This window comes from Filicampus tigris, chromosome 5, assembly GCF_054856515.1.
Source record: "Filicampus tigris isolate MCC_2025a chromosome 5, RoL_Ftig_1.0, whole genome shotgun sequence".
In the NCBI taxonomy this organism is placed as follows: domain Eukaryota; kingdom Metazoa; phylum Chordata; class Actinopteri; order Syngnathiformes; family Syngnathidae; genus Filicampus; species Filicampus tigris.
In genome coordinates, this window is record NC_141221.1 from 25,077,082 (window position 1) to 25,098,872 (window position 21,791).

General features: G+C 40.1%; 1 protein-coding gene across 2 annotated transcripts in view; it reads right to left on the reverse strand.

Annotated features, from left to right (window-relative positions):
• unc5db (unc-5 netrin receptor Db) overlaps nt 1-21,791 on the reverse strand; it is a 278,526-nt gene that overhangs the window by 153,554 nt on the left and 103,181 nt on the right. For both annotated transcript variants that reach the window (XM_086030435.1, XM_086030436.1), the window contains exon 2: nt 4,441-4,656. In XM_086030435.1, coding sequence (XP_085886561.1) covers nt 4,441-4,656 — 216 coding nt within the window. The remainder of the gene's footprint in view (nt 1-4,440; nt 4,657-21,791) is intronic.

Below are 21,791 nucleotides of genomic sequence, written 5' to 3' on the forward strand. Positions count from 1 at the left end.
TGAGCGTATATCTGCCAGGTGGCCCCCTTAAATGTCATTTGACCAAATTGGTTATTTCAACAGTGTGTATCAAACTGCAACCCTTTGCATTAATCAGTCCCCAAGAAGTAGCCCAAAATTTCAAAGGGTTGATGCCTCCTGATTCAGAGTTTTCATTCAACACAGAACAGCACAGTACAGGGAAAACATGCAAACTCAACATGAGCCAAGATTCAAACCCAGAACATTGCTTGCTGTGAGGTAGATGTGCTAACATGACAAAATTATTTTGCTCCAAAAATACTGTCAACTGTACGGCATTACTGACACATTAGCCTGTGTTGTAAGTAAGTGTACATGTTGAGGTTTATTAATTAGGTGTGTTGATTCTCTACAGCAGAGGTGCTCACACTTATTCAGCATGTGGGCTAATTATGAAATGACTGAGTAAAAATGATCTGCTTTTACAGTAAAAACAACCCCTGAAAAAAGTATTTTTCGGGGCATAGAGACCACGCAAAGAAGAACTGAGACAATGGTTAGTTCGGATAGATTATTGTTGGGTGTTATCTTACAATTGTGTGCTCATTGCAAATAAAGGGAAGTAAAACAAACTACAAAGATGCTTTTTGGAACACAACAAATATGTTTGTGTAGCTTGCATAACTGCAAATATATGTTTTTGTAGCTTGCATAACTGCGTGAACCCACACTGTACAATACAATTACCTGTACTGTACATTGTTGTCCTTAAATGATGCTGATAACTTGCACTGAATTTTCCTTGCCATTGACAGGCAGCTACTATATACATCTATCAATAGTATAAAATTGGGAGGGCTTTTGAATTAGTTAATGCCACTGGACTGGCCGACACTCCTTTGGCAATCGACCAGTTGATCATGATTGACCTAATGAGCACACCAGCTGCAAAATGTATTCGTTTTATTTTGTAGCCACAAGTGAGAAGTATTTTGCAAAGAGTGACACTAACACTGTATGCATTTATAATCAAGACATATTTAAAGTTGGTGCACTTTAAGCATGAATGCAGCTCATGAAAGTGAAAATGGAAGATCTCAGAAGGCTGAATTGAATGTTTAATATCTGAGAGTGGAGCCTGATCCACATTGATCAAAGAGCATTTGAGTTATAATGTAGATTGAAGAGGCAGACTTTTCCACATGATTCAGAACAATGACTTGGTCCAAAGTCAAGACTGGGGAAACGTTTAGCATTTTAAGCGTTACCTAATTTCATCACACATCAACCGAAACCATCATTTGAATACTTCTTACACGCATATGTGGGCTTAAAATTTTAGGTATATAAGTAGGGGAGAGTGGGATAATTTGTGCTAAGGGGCAAGTAGTGCCACCCCCGTTATTTAAAAAAAAAAAAAAACATAGTCGTTGGTCATTTTACCACATGTTTTTGAAGATGCATCCATTTCACTCATCCTGCAAAGGAGGGATAGCACATTTAAAAAAAAAATACCCTCCAAAGTAAAATTTCCATGATGAAGGTTTTTTTAAAACTGTTCGAACAATTATGGAAAACTTTGAAAACAGTTCACACGTGTTTTAGTCGTTTAGTAAGCTACATCATGAGTCTATACAGTTAGCATGATGCTAGCTCAAAACAGCTGGGGATGTATTTCTTTCAAAATGGTGGGCTTGGGGTAATTTGTGCCAAAGGACCTTGGTCAAGTTGTGCCAATGGCATAACTTCCCCCAACTTATGATTATTTACTATATTACTTTATTGTATTTTATTGTAAGTTGTATACTTACATTTGATCACTAAAACTCTGCGTCCTGAATTGGTTGCCAGCCAATCGCAGGGCACAAACATCCACACTCACAATCACACCTTGGGGCAATTTAGAGAAGTCCAATCAACTTCAAACACAATTATGCCATTCTTAATCCATCCATTATCTGTACCGCTTATCCTCACAAGGGTCACGGGGCGTGCTGGAGCCTGTCCCAGCTGTCTTTGGGCAGTAGGCGGGGGACACCCTGAACTGGTTGCCAGCCAATCGCAGGGCACACAGAGACAAACATCTGCACTCACAATCACACCTAGGGGCAATTTAGAGTATCCAATCAACTTACCACGCATGTTTTTGGAATGTGGGAGGAAACCGGAGTACCCGGAGAAAACCCACGCAGGCACGGGGAGAACATGCAAACTCCACACAGGGAGTCCGGAGCCGGGATCGAACCCACGACCTCTGAACTGTGAGGCGGACGTGCTAACCAGTCGACCACCGTGCCGCCCTGCCATTCTTAATATTCAATCAAATTAAAAAAACTGACATTCAAAAATGATTTAATAATTGACTAAAAATTCAAAAGTATATATTTTTTTTCATGAATCTCATTGGGTGGGCACTCTGTCAATCTGGGTGGGCCTGTGCCCACCCAGGCCCACCCATAGCTCTACCCCTGCTTGGTGGTACAGCTAGAAAGGAGCACACGTTCACATTCCCCTGCAGCATTGACAAGTGGAATGTCCAGTAGTAGGCTGAATCTGTGAAGATATTCAGATGCAGATGCAGTTAGGTGTTCATTTTTGAATATTCATTTTGTTCTGACCATGTGTTCATGTGGTGCTAGGCCTTGTTGAAACAAATTGGCCTTTGGTGATGTTAAAACTTTAAATAAACATTTAACAAGTACGTTTGTATTGGATTTGTCTTGCTTTTATATAGCATTATCGTTTGTGGGATTAAAATAATCTTTTTTACTTCAGTTATCAATGGCACAATTTACCCCGCACTCGGGGCAAGTTGTGCCATAAAATCACATTTTTTTCTCCAAAACCTATGTTTCTCAAACAGTTTAAGATCCACAATGATTGCTTCCAGGGCTGTACAATGTCCTAAACTATATGTACATATTTTATGTACATTTTATGTACATACGGAGCCATTCTTATGATCCCCTTGCATAAAAGGCACTTTAAGTAAAAATTGGCACAATTTACCCCACTCTCCATTACTACAAATCCACTGGACGCACAGTAGACTACTGTTACACAGACAGTAAATTAACGCTTTACTGGAGAAGCACTATGATCACAAAATCTACAACAAAACCATACTTCTTTTTTAATTGATTGTACATGTAACATTCAATGCATGCCATATGTTCCCTCGTTCTTCACACTACCCTTTTAAGAGTGTAATTTAAAAAAATGTCATTGCCAAAACTATAGTTTCTGACCTTCATCAGTTCCAAAAAATATTATGAATTGACAATGATTGAGGAAACTGAAATGTGATTTAATCAAATGCAGTATTTCCTTTTTTTCTTTTTAACAACACAAACGAGAATCTGTTTGTGTCACCTAAGCAACAACAAGTCTAACAATTAAGCTCTCACATAATAGATGCTTTCTCCCCAATTCATGCTGCAATTACATGTTTGGATCCACAAGTCAGCGCTTGGCTTTGGGTCAAAGTTTTCAGCAGTGGTAAAGTGGACAAGATGACAGGCATGATCTGTACTTGTCATGTATCCATGCAGACCATCTAATTACTTTGGCATGTTTGTTACATATGTTCTTTGTGCGCTCTCTTTTAAAAAATAACGGGTTACTTGACGATAAATGACTCACGGTACAAGTCAAACCATGAATCCGTTCTTCCCCTGCTTTGCCTTGGCTACTGTCTTGGTGGCTCCTGGTACCCAGTTTTTCAATGGAATAGACAATTAAGTCCTGTGCCATTTAATTGGTCATCAAAAAAAAAAAAAAAATGACACTCCGTTATGTAGCGCACTTTTGCAGGAAATACAGTAACTGGGTCTAAGCTGCCAAATTTTAAGTACACAAACAACAGTATGCAATTCATTCCCTTTGATCTGGTGTGCATCTTTTAGCTCTTCTTATGTGCACCTCTGAGAATGAGTCTATGAATTATTAGCTCTTAAACGTCACCTTTTACTTCAAAACAGATTTGTGTTTAACAATTCCAGGTGGAATGTTTTTTTTGTTTTTTTTTGTCAATGCTGCAGCTGTATACCGGGTACTACAAAAAGCCATAATGTAAGATGCACATTTTACTATTATCAAGCTTAGAAGAATTTCACACCGCAGCGATCAAAGTCAAAAAAAATTTTCAGATGCAATTAAATCCGCTTTGGGGCAAACTTCATGAATACAAGACAGATGACTTCACACTGCTCACAGTTTCTAATCACAGGGTAATCTTAGCTGCTGCGGTATAGGGTGTTTAGTAACCACAAATCCCGTCTTCCTAATCAACACAATTTCACTAGACAAAAACTAACTGTAAATATATGTATTTTTTAATTGTTATAACTGTAGAAAAAGTCTCATATCATTGTCCAAAGCACCATCATGATTATATTTTGCGCAAGTTCATTTTAAAAATATTTAATAAAAAGCACTATCATTGATTGGTTGTAATAAAGTCACGCAGCTTAATCTTACCAGTGTTGAGGTCTTTATACTCATGGGAGAAGTGCTCATTCTGGTGAACCCATTCTCCATTGCATTTAAAAAAGATCTGCAAGGCAGGTGTGGCTCGGCAGCGCAGTTTAATGGGATTGCTCTTGACTATGTAGGCGTCCTCTGGCTCCTGAATGAAGTGCGGCAGGGTGCCCTGCACTGAGGGTTGGGCGCCTGGCTGAGCATCCCCTGTAGCACCTGCAAATAAACACCTTAGTTATTAAACTAGATCAGTTTCGGCAAATGAACAGTGTAACGCCACGCAGAAAACAATAGCATTTAAATAATCAACTCACACACAGTGTTGAGCTGTAGCAGTGTTACGAGTTTGATGACATTTCACTTTTCTGGCCAATCAGAAAGACACATGTTAGTGTTACATGGGAGACCGGTACCAGTACTGTACTGTGATTTTTCGGTGTCAAAAACTGCTCGATACCATTTTTTTTAAACACCAGTATTAAAAAAAAACAAAAAAAGTTCACCAACTCTGTATAGGCAAGTATAAGTGCAATGGCGCCTGCCTAACGACATGTGAGAAAGCCTTAAGTGACAAGCCTCCTTCTGCATGTGGAGAGAAAGACAACCTCAAGCAGTGAGTGAAGCGCCCGCTGCCCCGCCACTCGCTGCCCCGCCACCCCTCGTTGAAAAGCATGACGCGCTAATTGTCATGGAACATTTTTGCTTACATGGCCGAAAGCCATGGCAAGCCGACCAACATGACGTAGCGCATCTGTAAGGCTTGTTTTGAAACTACCGTGACTCGAGGTGGGAAAACGTCCAATCCGGCCAAGAACCTTGCGGATCGGCATCTACACCACCAGTTTTAAGAGCTACAGGTTGTGATGCATTTCTAACACTTTGCAGATACAACGCAGATACAAAAGGAAGACAGACAGGGTTTCAACTCCTCTCGAGGAGTTGGAAAGAGCAGTGAAAGAGGTGCAACAGGAGAAGACCGTACGTCAGGTTAGAAAGGAGATTAAGATCTGCAGTATGACCATAAAAAGATATATGGATAAGAAAAAAATAGGCTTGGTGGTGCAGCTAGAAGGGAGCACAAGTTCACATTCCCCTGCAGCATTGACAAGTGGAATGTCCAGTAGTAGGCTGAATCTGTGAAGATATTCAGATGCAGTTAGCTGCTCAATTTGGAATAGTCATTTTGTTCTGACCATGTGTTCATGAGGCGCTAGGCCTTGTTGAAGCAAATTGGCCTTTGATTATGTTAAAACTTTAAATAAACATTTAACAAGTACTTTTGTATTGAATGTGTCTTGCTTTTATGTAACATCATGTGTCATCGGTGTCATCTCCCACACCGCTTATCCTGTACAGGGTCGCGGGCAGGTGTTGGAGCCTATCCCAGCTGACTATGGGCGAAAGGCGAACTACACCCCGAACTGGTCGCCAGCCAGTCGCAGGGCACACACAGACACTGTCACTGAGTGGGAACCGATCCCACGCTGCCCGCAGACAACTCAGGCGAGTGTACCACTACACCTTCAGCGACCCACACGTGATCATTTGTGAGATTAAAATTTTTTACTTCAAGTATCAATGGCACAATTTACCCGAGTGATTTCTGACTAATGGAACAATTTACCCCGCACTCGGGGCAAGTTGTGCCACAAAACCACTTTTTTTCCGAAAGCTGTTTCTCAAACCGTTTATTTAAAATCGAAAGTGATTGTTCCCAGGTATTCACAATGTGTCATGTGTCATCTTCCAAACCGCTTATCCTATGCAGGGTCGCGGGGAGGTGCTGGAGCCTATCCCAGCCGTCAACGGGCGATGGCAGACTACACCCCGCCAGTCGCAGGGCACACACAGACACCGTCACTGAGCGGGAATCGATCGCACGCTGCCCGCACACAACTCAGGCGTGTGCACCACTACACTATCAGTGACCCATGGATTCACAATGTCCCAAACTATATCAACATATTTTAGATGGAGGCATTCCTGTGATTCCCCTTGCGTAATAGGCACTTTAAGTAAAAATTGGCACTACCCACTCCACTCTCCCCTACATTCATTAAATATATTAGACAAACTGTTGAACGTCAGCATGTGCCCCTGCGACGGAATGTCCATCTCTGGTAAATTGTAACTGCATTCAATATGATGTTTCACATTCCAGGGGTACTTGACTTAATACAGCCTCAGAAGCGTGTCAAGAAAAAGCGCTTAAGTCAATGGGAGAATAAGTGGGATTTGAAAGGGAATGTCCACATTTTAGGGTTGCTCCGCCCAGAGGGCGTATCTGAAATGAAAGCACCTTTTCCCTCCCATGCACGTGGGAGAGAAAAGAGGCATTAAACAAGCCAACAACAACAACAGGATGTTTGTGATCTTGCCACCACAGAGCTCTTCCTCAGCAATACAACCCAACCACATCGAGATGGCTCCAGCTGAGCTATTCAATGGTATAAACAACCTTGAAAGTGATTATGTCTCACCACGGAATCCAATTGTGACCCTTAAAATCAAATTGACCTCCTCACCATCTCTCAGTCAATGTTGTCCTTGAGAGCTAGCACAGCTAAAACAAGGTGACAGAGAGAATAGCAGATGGACAAGAAGACAACCGTGGTGGACATTGCATTTGTTAGCACACCCCGCAGCCCTATACACTCCTGCCAATTACGTTTGATCGCCACTTGCAAGATGTTTACTATTGGCTTTTACTTTGCAGTTCTGTAGAGCTGAACTGCACAATTCTAAGAAGTCTTTTTAATACTATGTTCACCTACGACATGAGAGGGGCAACATATTATAAACACTTTTCAGCAGGACGTAATACAGTTTGATACTTTGTACAATTGCAAGCTATTAACTAATGTAATAAACTAAATCAAAATGTTATAGAATCAGCCTTCAGTTCAAAAAATAGGTGAGCCGTGATTGGTCATTACCTGAGCAACTGTGATGTCATTTTCAGTCGACAGCAAGTGACAAAATGGCCGCCCCGAGATGGTTAAAAATGGGTAGATTCTGCTGTTTAACTCATATTCCACAAACGCAACATTAATCAGAATATCAAGTTTAGACTAGTGGGGGCGCATAAAACATATTATTGTAAAGAACATTTTAAAGGGGAAGTCAACGCAAACATTTTTTTCAAGAATATGTTCTATGCAAGCCCACTAGCTGAAACAAGGCATTTTGCTAAATATTGTGTTTGTGGAATAAGTGTTAATCCACTCGTTTTTAGCCATCTCGGGGGGGGGGGGCATTTTGTCTTCTGTCGACTGAAAATGACATCACAACTGCTCTCAACGACCAATCACGGCTCAGATTCAGAAAACAGGTCAGCCGTGATTGTGAGCAGTTGTGATGTCATTTTCAAATGGCCGCCCCTAGAGATGGCTAAAAACGAGTGTATTTTGCTGCTTAATTTATATTCCCCGAATGGAAAATTAATCAGAATGTTGTATTACAACTTGTGGGCCTGCTGGGAATTGACTCCCTTTTTAAGGCTTTAACAAGCACTGTCTCAGTGCTGTGGTCAAATACCAGACTGATTTAAATGAAAAAGAAAAACATTCTAGAGCAGAAAAGCATGAACTTGTTGAAAGAGAGCCCTCAAAATTATCTTTCCCAGAAAAAGAAGCTTGGATATCTGTCTGTAATCACTTGCTGCTAAAGCATCCACATTAGACTTTTAAAGAGTGAGAGGGAATTGCTGCAGTTTTTACAGTCTGTGGAAATTGCCCAGAAGTGAAGACAATTTGTTACAATTCCCAACATCTGAAGAAATAGAGTTAAAGACAAATTGAGATTATTTTGTGGGGCATCTACTCACATCATTTTACATCATCTTACACTGGCCTTGCAAATGGCATTCTGCTCACAGTTGCCTTTCCTGGATCAATGAAGGTTAAAAAATAAGAGAGGGGGGTCCAAACGGAAAATATGTTATTGGTTTTAATTGTGAGACAATCAGGTCAATCAGGTCAGTGGAGTCTCTAAAGTCATAATGTGCTCAAATAACCAGAGATGGGAAGTAACGAAGTACAAATACTTCGTTATTGCACTTGAGTAGTGTTTTTCAGAACTTTGTAATTCACGAAGTATTTATTTTTTTGTACTTTTATCCATTGCATTCTATCTTTTCACTTTTCACTCGATGCACTTTCAAAACAGGGTCGTTAATTGTGTTTTACAGGATGCATGATGATTAAAAACAAATTAGACCAATGTCCGTGGCTCCGCCAATCATACAGTATAAAGGGTTACACCAAGTGCCGGACTTCCAGCTCCGAGCTCTATCTCAAGCTATGACATCACCCGAGAAAACGCTATGCTACCCGCCACAGAAGATAATTTAATTGGAAGGTGATAAGAAGTAAAATGATCGACGACGTGGAGTGTGTCGACGAAACTGTCAACAATATGGGCTCGACTCGAGCCAGCGCCAGCCAGCGAGTCAGCTGGCTAAAATGATGGCTAAAAACGAGTGCATTTTGCTGCTTAATTTATATTCCACGAACGCAAAATTAATCAGAATGTTTCAACTAGTGGGCCTGCTGGGAAACATATTCTTGAAAAAAATGTTTGGGTTGACTTTCGCTTTAAATGTCTTAACTCCTTCATTTTAAAATGTTGTACTTTTAATTATGTAATGCACATTCAGCTACCTTGTGCGTGAATAATGTCATACAGTATTAAATAAATCTGCCACTCCTCCTACATATTCTGGGTGATGAATTCCCGATGAAATGAAACATTCTTTTATCTGAAAATGGAACTTTAGACCACTTTTCAGTAGTGCAGTTGTCATTCTCCTTTGCCCAAGTAAGACACTACTGACGACTGTGGTTTAGGAGCGGCTTAACTAGAGGAAAGTGACAACAACTTCCTTCATACTTCTACGCATGCCCAGTGGCTCTTGATGCACTGACTGCAGCCTGCTTGTAGGTTCCCCCAAATATTTGAACTTGTGTTTCTCAACAAAGCTCTCAAAGCTACAGTTATCCCTGTTGATTGTGCATCATTTTTGACAACACCTTTTCATTCCACTGAACTTGTTATGGATACTGCATTCTGCAAACAACCACCTTCTTCAGCAATAACCTTTTGTGGTTTGATTCATTCATGGAGGGTGTCGCTGACTGTAGTCTGGACATCTGATTGTCTTCCCTGTGATTGTGGATGCTTCTCTACCTGACTTGGAGATCAGAAAGCCCTTGCAGGTTATTTTCAAGTTAATTAGCTGATTGGAGTGTGGCACCAGTGCTAACTTTTTCAAAATATTATAATTTCATGAGAAATAGACTGGGGTTTTCATTACACATAACTCATAATAATTATAATGCATAGAAATAAAGACTAAAAATATTTCCAAATATGTTTAATCAATGTGTGGAATATACAGTATTAATTTCTCGCCTTTTAAATGAACTACTGAAATCAATCATCTTTTCCACAGTACTCAAATTCATTGAAATGCACATGTACAAGCTGTTCACTACATTGTGATATCTTCTGAACATTTCTCCAACAGGCCTTTCCTCAATGTTATTTTGAATTAATTTATAGCTGACTGCAGAACTGAATGGAATTTAATGCACACGTCAGTGATGAAACAATATGCAATCAATGCTGCAAGACTTTATAATGCCGTAAAATGATGTGCAGCCCAGCAAAATGAGCTCTGCAGGGAGGCAGTCTTTCTGTATCCAGCCATCACCACATGTGGAGTCTAGCTATTATAGCGAATGCCACAAGCTGTTCTCTACACAATGAGGTTGTCTTGTCTGACTGCAAACTCTTTGCTGTATGAATTATCAAGTATTTGTCTCAAATATGTCTGCTACCTTATGATTTTATTCTTTCCACTGAACATGTTATTGTGATACACTGTAGCTAGAAACAGTTGAATTTCAACCTGACGCTACCTGTTCCTTGTCAACACACATTTGTCGAGAGATTAAAAAAAAAAAAAAACATGCTGCCCCCTGTCAGCCCAAGACCTATCAGACAGCTTTTACATTAATTTGCATCTCGAATACAATCAGATAACATTCAAATCATAAAGGTATGAAAGGCTTCAAATCAAAGCTACCAAGCATTTAGAATTCAAACCATTCCTGTTAAGTAAAATGATGAGCATTTGAGCAACTGTGTTTTCAAAGACAAGCTTCAGCATTAACGCTATCGTGCGTGCAAAGAAAAAAGAGAAATCAAAATTAAAGTTGAACTTCTATTTTCATCCCTAACATATGATGGTTGATAGTCATTTAATTTTCCTTTTGTAAAATTAAAGGCAATATTAAACATGTCTATTAATGAAGGGTTTTTAAACTTTATTTCACTTGCACCTTTATTTTCAATTCCAATTTCTCATGTTGAAAGTCTGTGCCAGTGGCTTTGAATTAGTAATTCTAAAGTGAAGGTACTGCTGCTGGAAGTGAAGCCTGCAAGATGTCTATTATTTAGTAGTGTCTGTCATGGTCACAGAGCTGCAGATAAAAAAAGATCCATGGGATAAAACCATGTGTTCAGTTGACTCTGTATCTGGACGCATGTCTTATGACATCAAGAAGAACTGATTTGACTTCAACTGGACATTAAAAAATATGACATATCAAGAGATGAAATGGTGACCACTGCAGAAGGCTCGACTTGTCAAGTTATGGTGAAGTTAAAAAGTCGTTAAAAAGCACAAGATAATTGACATTCTTATTTATTTATTTTTTAATATTGTTTATATAATTACTTAATTAGTTCTATGTATGGTAACCAATGTTGAGCAAGTTACTTCCAAAATGTAATATATTTCTTACTATGAGTTACTTGCATTTGAAGGCAACATGTTTATTTAAGTTTAAATTACTTTTTAGTTACTAGTACTTTTTTTTATCAGGGATTAATTGATTTAAAAATGATTTCAACATTTTAAAAGGCAAACACAACATTTGCAACCATAGCTGGTAAAGTTAACTTCGAATGAGGATCTTTAACTATATGGTGTGGGGGTTTAATGTTAAATGTTTCAAACTCTGTGGGAGATCACTGCATTTGGTCAGTATTTGGATCAATAAGTTGTATTTTTTTCTTATAAATATAAATATAGGAACTGATATTTGGTCCAGTAAATAAGCCCAGACTGTACAACATAAATAGATGTTGTTGATTTGTTGTATTATTGCTATTTTGTTAATGTAAAGTGCTTTGTTACAGCTGTAGCTGCTATGAACTGCACTGTATAAATAAAGTTGTAATGTATTATTACATTTTCAGGATTACAATTATTACAGTATTACAATTTTACTCATACTCAAATTAACCTACACACATGGGAAAGATACGATTATATTGCCAATATGTGTTCTCATTATCTCTAACAAGATGCATTTTTTGTATCATTAGTGTAATAAATAATAGTGTAGATAAAGTGTAACAGATAATTGGTCGAACCAAATATATAGCTAACTAGCTAACAAGATAGATAGATAGATCCAACCTGAAGATTTTGTTATTTTTTTCCTTTTTCATTTATTTATTTATTTTAACAAACTGTATTTCAAATGTAGTTGTAATTCTCTTTCCTACATGGAGACAAAGGTTCGAGGTGAACCGAACGAACAAACGGAAATGATAAACAACTCATCAGGCTAAGGCTGCACGATATTCGAAAAACATGCAATATATGATATGGTTGTTGAATATAGAAATGTCGATATTGCGAGATATAAGCATGCACCTAAAGAAATTACATTTTTATTATCTAATAAAAGAAATACATTTTTTTTCATACAGCAAAATATTCAAGCTCAATATATGCTTAGCTAATTAAATGCAACTACCCTACATAATGTTCAACTACTTGATGGCGATGCACATTTAAGTTTGCATCTGACTGGTCAAATTCAAATAAAGCATACAATTCCATAAGAAACTTATTGCATGTCTTTGTGATATGTATATTGCATGGGCCAATATCGCGATATTGATATTGTTCGATATATTGGCCAGCCCTACATCAGACAATAATGGACTATAGGCACAGGTTGGCAAAACATATTTCCATTACTGGCATGCGGCAGTGTCAGTCGTCAACGTTTTAGGGTATTTTTTTCGTCATTGTTTCGATGTGTGTGGTCGCTTGTATTCATCATGACATCGAATAAGATAACAGAGGACAGTACATCGAGCTACCACTGCTGTGTGCCTGGCCAGCTATACAGGTTTTTCCCGATGTAACTGGCAGTGGGTTGTTAGCATTTGCAGGGATATATTTGTAGTTACAGACAACATTAAAGTCTGTTATCTGCATTTTCTTACTGCTGATGTAATCCAACTGTCAACACCACAAAGGGTGCAGTTTGTTATTAAAGAAAGGAGTGTTCCCTGTTCTTTTTGAGTGGGTGAGAGACTTATGGTTAGTGTTACATCACATCAACAGTGCTCCCCGCTAAAGTCTCCCCAGCACTGGAGGTTTCGGTGCCTTATGACATCAAACCCGGAAGTGCTGCCTACTTAGAAATCATTTAATGGGGCGTATGGTAGCTTGTTTGATTGGAGTTGCTGGAGCGTGATGGCAACAGCCACCGGAGGCCTTCCGAGGTGGCAAGAGGTGAAATAATTTGCATTTGTTAGCTAACAGCCAATCAGAGTGATCGTCATGTTGCATACTGCAACTGATGGCACATTCATTCAAATCATATCCAAAAAGTACAATGATTCTTGACAATTCGAAACTTTGCTTTTTACTTAGGTTTGTTCCTGCTTGGATTTTGAATATGTTTCGCATTTTATTTCATGAAACCATGACAGTGATTGATCTCACAAATAATGACTTCTCAGTCATGTAAGATGCTGACTGTTATGTGAAAATAATCAAGAGAGATTCTTTAGACTATGGAGTCTCCGCTCGGGTGCTGACGAGAACCAGAGGGCGGGAGCACATTACGCCTGTTTTGAAATTGCTGCATTGGCTCCCTGTGTGTTTCAGGATCGATTTTAAGGTACTTTTATTAGTTTATAAATGTGTTAATGGTCTTGGGCCATCTTATTTATCTGATTTGCTTTGACCATACCAACCCTCGCGGATCCTGAGGTCCTCTGGCGCCGGCCTTTTATTTACTCCAAGGGTGAGGTTTGGTCCTCATCTTTGGAATAGCCTGCCAGAGGACATCAGGTCTGCAGAGACTGTTGATATTTTTAAGAGGAAGCTCAAGACACACCTTTTTAGTTTGGCTTTCAACAACTTTTAAATAATTTATCTTTTCTTTTGATTGAAGATTATTTATTTATTTATTTTTTAATCTTATCTTACTGATTCTAGTTCTTAGACTATACTACTGTTCTGTCTTTTAGTTTTGTTGCTCTCTGCCGTTGTCAGCTTTTAGCTCCAGTGTTTCCTCATGGGGGAGCCTCCGCTTTGAGGGAGGGGTGACTACTTTTTTTTTTTTTTTTTTTAATGTTTTGCTTTGAATGTTTTAAAGCACTTTGAGTTGCATTTTTATGTATGAAAAGTGCTATATAAATAAAATGTGATTGATTGATTGATTGATTGACTCATAGATGCATGACTTCTATAGGCAAGTAAGAACTTCTGCTTGGTGTTTAATTTTGTCTTGTGGTCCCAAAATTGTAACGTGTTATGGGACTCTAACTGTAATAATATTTAAAAAATATGAGTAACTTGTTATATAACTTAATTACAGCCTAACTGGTGGAGGAGGTGCTCATAGCAAGCCGTGCGAACACCTCCCAATGAACATCAGTCATGGTGGAACGGTACTTGGATTTAATGTTATCATCAAAGGCTCGAAAATGCTAATCCACAATCCCTCCTACGGCCGGCCAGCAAGCGCCCCGGGCGGATCGGCCAGCATGACGCACCGGTCAGCCGGTCATGCCAGGCACCACCCCCGCCACCACCACCACACCAACGGCAGCTGCAACATGACATCGGAGGGCCCCCGGCCTTGCACCAGTATTTGCGTGGATGACTCCTCCACCCCGCGGGTCATTCTCCAGCATTTTTAGACTTTACTATTATGTTTATTATTAGAGTAGATGGAACAAAATGGATACTGCAAGTTTTCATCGCAAATGACACAATGGGCACCCCTGCTTTAAATTATTATGGTAGAGCTGCATCAGGTGTGTAGAAAATGATTACATTGAATATAGCTTTGAATGTTATCCCAAATGCATATGAAAATTATAAGTAAAAGTGTTTAATGTGGGGATAAATGTGGTGACAAATTTTAAGCATTTGTACTATTGTCAGTGTAACGGCATGGGAACTCTCTCTTCCATTGTGTTCCATCGTGCAACCAACTAATTGCCTTCATGATGAATAAAAAAACAGGTGTGACACTGGCTAGTCCACAGTGCACATGCTGCCCTTTTCTCCGCATTGAACAACAACTAATGATGCACCACGTCCTGTCACATTCAAAAGCAGAGGATAATTGGAACAAGGTGGCAATCTACGCTCCATAAACCTGCAATGTCCTCTCAGCTGCTGGATACTCATAAATATCATTCTTAATGAAGGAAGTGATTGTGAAGCCAATAACTCACTTATTTCCTCATTACACTGATTAATTTTAACACTGGCTCTAAAATGCTCCCTCACGCTATCAACTGCCAGTCCCAGGTTTCCACCTGACTTAACAGGGGAGGTGCAGTGGACCTGCAGCTGATGAATGCACTGTATTTAAATATGCATACAGGGACACAGGCGACATGGCAAGTGGCTGACAAAGCCAGTGAGTCAGGGGACCATGTAGAAACAAAACAGATTCAAATCAACTGTCATTTATCATGTCGGGACAACACGGACTGAGCTGGTACTTGCTTGAGTGATGGAGGGTGCACTCCAAGCATTCAAAAAGTATCCCTGGACATTTATGTGCCAGTCAAACTCACTAAAGGTTACAGTCTTCTCTAAATGCCAGGGATTAGATGTTACATAGACAAACAGACAATATGGAAAAGGTTCTACTTGTGAGTTAAAATGACAAATGTGTTCCTATATTTAAAACAAGGTATTTTTGTCTTTTCATAATCTGCTGAATTTAACAGAGGGCCAACCTATAATTTCCTTCTTATGCTTTGTCGGATAGTGGGCTTGAGCCGAGGGGCCTATTGAAGTCGGGGGACTATCACAATTTAAGAAGAAAAAAAAAAAGATGCTGATTTTTCTGTCAATCATTTTACATTCTTGCCATGAATTGACCAAGTTGCGGGCGATTCTGTGCAACGCCATGGCCATAGAGCAGGTCACTTGCTGCTGCAGTACACAAAGCCCGCTCTAGGGGGCCTATCGGAAATCATTAAATTCCTCATTATTCTGTCATTTGTTTACTTGTTGTCAATCATGTCATCCTGGCATCGGTGGACCAATCACACACCCGTACGATATACTTGACAATTTTCAGCCAATCCCCATGTAGAGGAAGTTCCCGTGACAGAGCTCCGGACTTCACGTGACTGATCCCCGTGCATATTTGTAGCTGGAGGCACCTAATTAGTCAATATTCTTTCCAACTGAATATGCATCTCAATTTGATAAAATGGACAATGAGTGGACAGGCTGGAATATCAGAGATGCACCAGGAGTGCTTTTTCAACAACAGCAGATGCACTGGCGAGTCCTTGTGTAACAGGCAGAGCTGGGCACTTGACCCTTTTTTGTATAAGATGAGTGAAATTTTACGGTCTGAAGATGTCCCACGTAGGACATACTTCGCAAGCAAAGGGATAAGGTACTAAATGTGAACAGTTAACAAAACTGGCTGGGCGTGTTTCTGTCAGTGGGGAGAAATGGCTGACCCCTGTGGCATTATCCGTGGTTTTACCTGTGTTGAACCACTAGAGGGCAGAATATGCATGTGCAATGTGACTACTGGTAAGCACATGAAAAGCGTTGTGCAGGCAGTTAATGAAGGCGTCTCTGTAGAAGAGAACATGCAGTAACGGAATATTTGTTTGCATTAGCTTTAGCACAACTAAAGCTACGTACTCCTCCAGCAGTGGTCAGTCAAGCGACATGCCGATGTCACTCGCTGGTGTGCTGGCTCGGACGCTGCTCGTGCTACTGAGTCTCATCACTTTTTCACACTAGTAGAACTCGCGCTATATCTCTTGTTTAAAAATCTCCTGCACACTTGGGTAACTAGTAGCGCGTTTGAAGTACTATGAGGCAATTTTTGTCATTTGCCCAATTCGCCGAGTCAGTTGGCCGCCTAGTGACCACGTCACACGCATGAGGCACGATTAGTGGGCCGGACTAAAATCCACCTCCTCCCTTGCTTAGTCCCACAATTTTTTAAAACGTGTCGCGCCCCGTCCTCCATCCCAAAAATGGGTGTCCGTCCGGGACAGAGGGACAGACCGTTCCAGCCCCGGGACGGACTGCCTAGCTCTGGTAACAGGGACAGGAAAAAAACTTGGAAGTACTTGTTGTACTGCATTATAATTACACACAATCTGTGAATACATGCCATATGTGTTCTTTTATTGTTATTGATTCTTTTGTTATCCTCCATAACCAAAGGGTGGAACAAACATTTTTACGTGTTCCCCTACTTTAGTAATTAATGTGGCATTGCCTCTTTTAAGTTGTGTTCACACCTTTGACTTTCCCCTTTTTCTGTCGATGTCCATGGGAAGGTAAGCACCTTTACAGCTGGAGAAACTTTTGTTGTTTTCATTTACAAGCTTAAGGGTTTTGATGCATTGCTGTGCCATATGATTTGTGTAGGAGCACGCTGTATCGCCACATTTGACGGGAGGATTTTGATTTGTACTGTTGTCGTCAGGTTTGTGATTGAGACGATTAAACGCACTAACACGGGAACTCCTGCAGTGTGTCGAACACAACCGGTTACACTTGCAAAATTGTCTTGGAAGTTTACAAAGTCTGGGTTTATGGGCCATGTGGGCTTTAAACTTTTAGACAGGCATACAGGCTGGATCAATAGCAGGATCAACCATGCAGGATGCCTCAGAGCCAGGGCTGGGCTGGCAGGCGGGCAGACGGACAGGCTAGGCACACACTCACCCGTGGCTTCCACCACGGTGGCTGCCGAGCGGATGCCAGCCGGTTGGGGCTGGCCGCAAGAGTAAGAAACGCGGCGCTCGCTCTAATGCCGGTGGATGGATGCGGAGCTCGCCTGTGCAACCCTGGCGCTGGAAAGTGAGAGCTACCCGCGGCCTGAGGAGCTGTCCGCCTGACTTTTGGTATCCCGTAGAATGCTCGCCCTTCTTTTGTTCCCCGTTGTCAAAGTGTGGCATATCTGTTAAGATAGTGGTAAGTTTTCTACCTTGCACAAATAGTCTTGTTTGTATTTGGCGCAGGGCATTGTGTTGTTTGTGTCTGCAGTTGTTTGTCATATCAGTGCAATACTATCAAAATACGTAATATTTTAATTAATATAAGTGATTGAGAAATTCACTATTGCTTTATAAAAATTATAGTGTGTGAATCTTTTGATTTGTTGGACATTCTATTTGTCAAAATTAATTAAATGTATAAATATGCATGCTGATCTGTTGGTTAAAAAATTAGTATATCAGAAAAGCACTTTATGCCACTGAGCAGCGAACAATTGCAGTGTTTTCGAAGGCAGCAAATGTTGTGTTTCACCTCAGAGTTTTCGCCAGGGTTTGTTCAATGTTGCAAATGTTCACAAAGCTTTCGCCAGATGTTCGCCAACAGTTGTATGGATTTTTCTTGTTGCAACAACAAAGGTATAGGCGGACGTCTGACGAATGTCTGAAGACAGTTTGGCGAACAATTACGACCTGGAACGAACTCGAATGTGATTTTTCTACCTTCACCAACAGGTGGACATGTTTGGGATAGGGGCCTATATTTGATGAATGTTAAGGCGGACCTGCGTATACCATTATGACCTTACCAGCCACCCATCCATACCTGGTGAGAACCCACATAAGCAGGAGGACAACAAGCAAACATTTTAACCATGCGCATCTTCCAAAAGCATTTGTGCAATGAAGATTGTAATTTTGATTTCAGAAGATATTATGCTTTTGGTCCCCAAGAAATTACAACAATTCTCCAGTGTCTGCAGGTTTGCAATATATTTTCATCAAAATACCGCAAGGGTGAACATATATAATACACTTTAAACACTCTATTTCTTGTCTTGCTGAAATTTTACCCTGTCTCATCCAAGTGAGCCAGCACTTATCCCGCGCCATGTACTGCTGGGCCAATGTCAAGTCCAGCTTTCATTAGCATGACGGTAGGGGTCGGAACTTGGGCTTTGTGATTACAGGGGTTTCGTCTCTCCGGTCTACAACCGTCTGCTTGCTTCTACCTATGGAAGCAGAGCCCAAAGTATGGGGGGAAAAAAACCAAACATGTTTACCCATAGAGGTAAAAGGTAATGCTGCTAGCAAACACTAATTTGTCCATACAACAAAAGTCAGTGTAGCCCTGTTATATCTTTTGGTAGCATATTACTCCTCCATGCCTGACTGAAAATGAAGGTTAAACAGGCTACTTTGACAATATCCAATCCCCCACCTTTTATTGCCATTTTATGTAGCGCTAACTAAGGGTTCCAACATAAATCAAGTCTGTCATACGTCAAGCCATTTGGCACTGGATTGCCTCTAAAACTCAGCAGATTCTTGCTATGAGATTGAGAACTGGCCTTAGCATCCAGTCACTTTAAAAACCCTAACAAAATGGGCCCTAGTCAAGATTTTGAAAATGTAAGTTGACAGCACAATACTCCTTACCTAACCAGTCATGGTGCTGGCCATTACTATTTTATTGAGCTGCTCAACAGCCATAGCCCTTTAAAACCATATATTATTCCTCTCACTTCCACAAAACCACTGGGGATCACACATGGATTTCTACTGAAGCTGAAATAGGAACGGGGAAAGGATGAGGACCATCAGCAGTATGAGTATTGGCTTTACATGACGAGCACCCTCTCAGCATTTCAGAAGGGGTCCATCTTATTTGAAACGCAGAAAGTCAGGAGATGTCAGACTAATCCTTGACATCGAAGAAGAGAGATCAGCTGAGCAAAAGTGCAGCAGAAGGCTCTGTACACTACCAACCGCTGAGTGAACCCAAGAATATACTGGAATTTACCTGAGGCAGAGACATAAGAAGGTACGGATTATCATCCACAATATAAAACATACACATGCAAAACTGGTTGGTCACTAAGAATCGCTCAAATGTATGTTACATTGCTATTCTACAACTTTCTTTGAAATATAACCTGCGCAGTATCGTGAGGGAGAAAATTCAGTTTCTGGGTTGGTTTAATTCTTTTCCCATTATTTCCTATGGAGGAAATACATACATCTGAACAAATACAAGTCAAGTCAGATCAAATCCTGTTCACCTATTGGCATCATCTAATTAAATCAAGCTTAACTGACCAACGATACAAACAGGAAATTATGCAAATTTTAATGAAAGTGAAATATAGAAAATAAATTGCAGTAAGTGACATACAGTATATACTGTATGTAAAACATCTTGAAGTCAATAAAACTACATATTCAACAACAAGGGTGGAAGCCAGGTCAAGGATGTGAGCGTAGGCGTGGTTGCATTTTCAGCCAACTGAAATCAAGGCGCGGTGAATAAGTGAATAAGCCTATCAAAGTATGTCTTTATCCCTCAAACGGGAGCTTTTCCTGGTAGTTATTGCTTGATCAAAGTAAAACTGCACTGTTTTAACTATGCAATTCAAAAGATCAGATTCACCTTTTGTGGGACTCCAATATGCTGCCCTTTCATCAACAGATACGGAAAAACAAACAATATAAACTAGATATAGATAGAGGGCAGAGCTCAGTCAACATCTGATCAAGTCAAGTCAAGTCCAATTCCTGCATATAGCCTTAACTCACAAGAAAATCTCAAAGGTCTTCTTCCCTCACATGCCGAAGATCAGATGATTCTAATTTGGACCAACAAAAACAATTACACCTCAATATTTACTTTATGCACATGTTTTAATCCTGACCTTTGTCAATTTCCAATTGAGGTACATGCGTATGTACATTGCTGGGAAGTTAATGAATAGTTTGACAATAATAATCTTGCGCTGGTAAGAACAGTTGATGGGCTCTTCCCTGGTCCATGGGTCATCTGTTCCAGAGGGATGTTTGACCTTTGTGGATCCATACTTAAATTTGACGAACAGAGAAGCAAACTTTTTTTTTCCACGCCAGACTCCTTGTTATAATTTTTTTGCTATGTGGCAACATTAGCCTGTTGATGAGGGGTCTCATTGGATTACAATAGGTTGACACAGTGTTTACAATTTTGCAACATGATATTGGCAAGCAATATTCTAACTGACCAAATCTACACTGCAGTTAAGCCTCTTACATGGACTGTGATCAATTTTAAAAGGTTGAGTGGTATGGGAAGCAATTACACGTTGCCTCTGTGTGTATGTGGTGGGGCTGCAGTTTGAGAGCTCGGCTCCCCAGTGATTACAGAGCAGAGATCCAGGACTGTGTCAGTTTATAGGTTGTTTCTGTGGGATCGTCTTGTTACAGCAGAGGCCCCAGCAGCCTTACAGACCTGAGTGACATAGACAGCCTCTGACAGATATTGACAAGCTGCTGTACTTCCCAGAAAGGGCAACCACGAGAGGGAAATTGAGGAAGAAGAAGGAGCAAATTCTCAACTCAGGGCTATTTCTGCTTAGTCTCTTGACAACAATGCCTACACTTATAAGTTTTTTTTAGGTGTTTCTTTTGACTTACTGTCTATACCAGGCATGTGCAACCAGCGGCCAGTGGGGCACAAACTTCATATATATATATATATATATATATATATATATATATATATATATATATATATATATATATATATATATATATATATATTGAACCATGTGGCTTATGGACCGGTGTGGCTATTCTGTGGATTTTTCTTCCACGGCTAGGGGCGCTCTAACCGGAATTACAGTACAATTCAATACAATACAATTGCCATGAACAGGATGTGACTGCAGGTGGAGGAGTTCAACAGGCAAAGGCGATATGCACTAGGTTATTGCATTAGGTGGTATGTCGTATGTAGTATGTAGTAGAACAATAAAAGCTGGACATTAACCGACTAACTGGAGCGACAGCGGGCAGGTAAATGACGATAAGTAGGCTACTGTTTATTTTTTCTTAATTCTGTTCCATTTTACTCAGCAAAGTTGCTGCCTTGTTAAAAGGCACTGTTACGAAAGAATCTGGTCAGGTAGATACAACGATAAAATCGTTTTGTAAATGTAGTAAATATCAAATCGTTCAACATAGAAGATGACTTCATGGATTTCAGTGAAGATGATTAAAGTGAC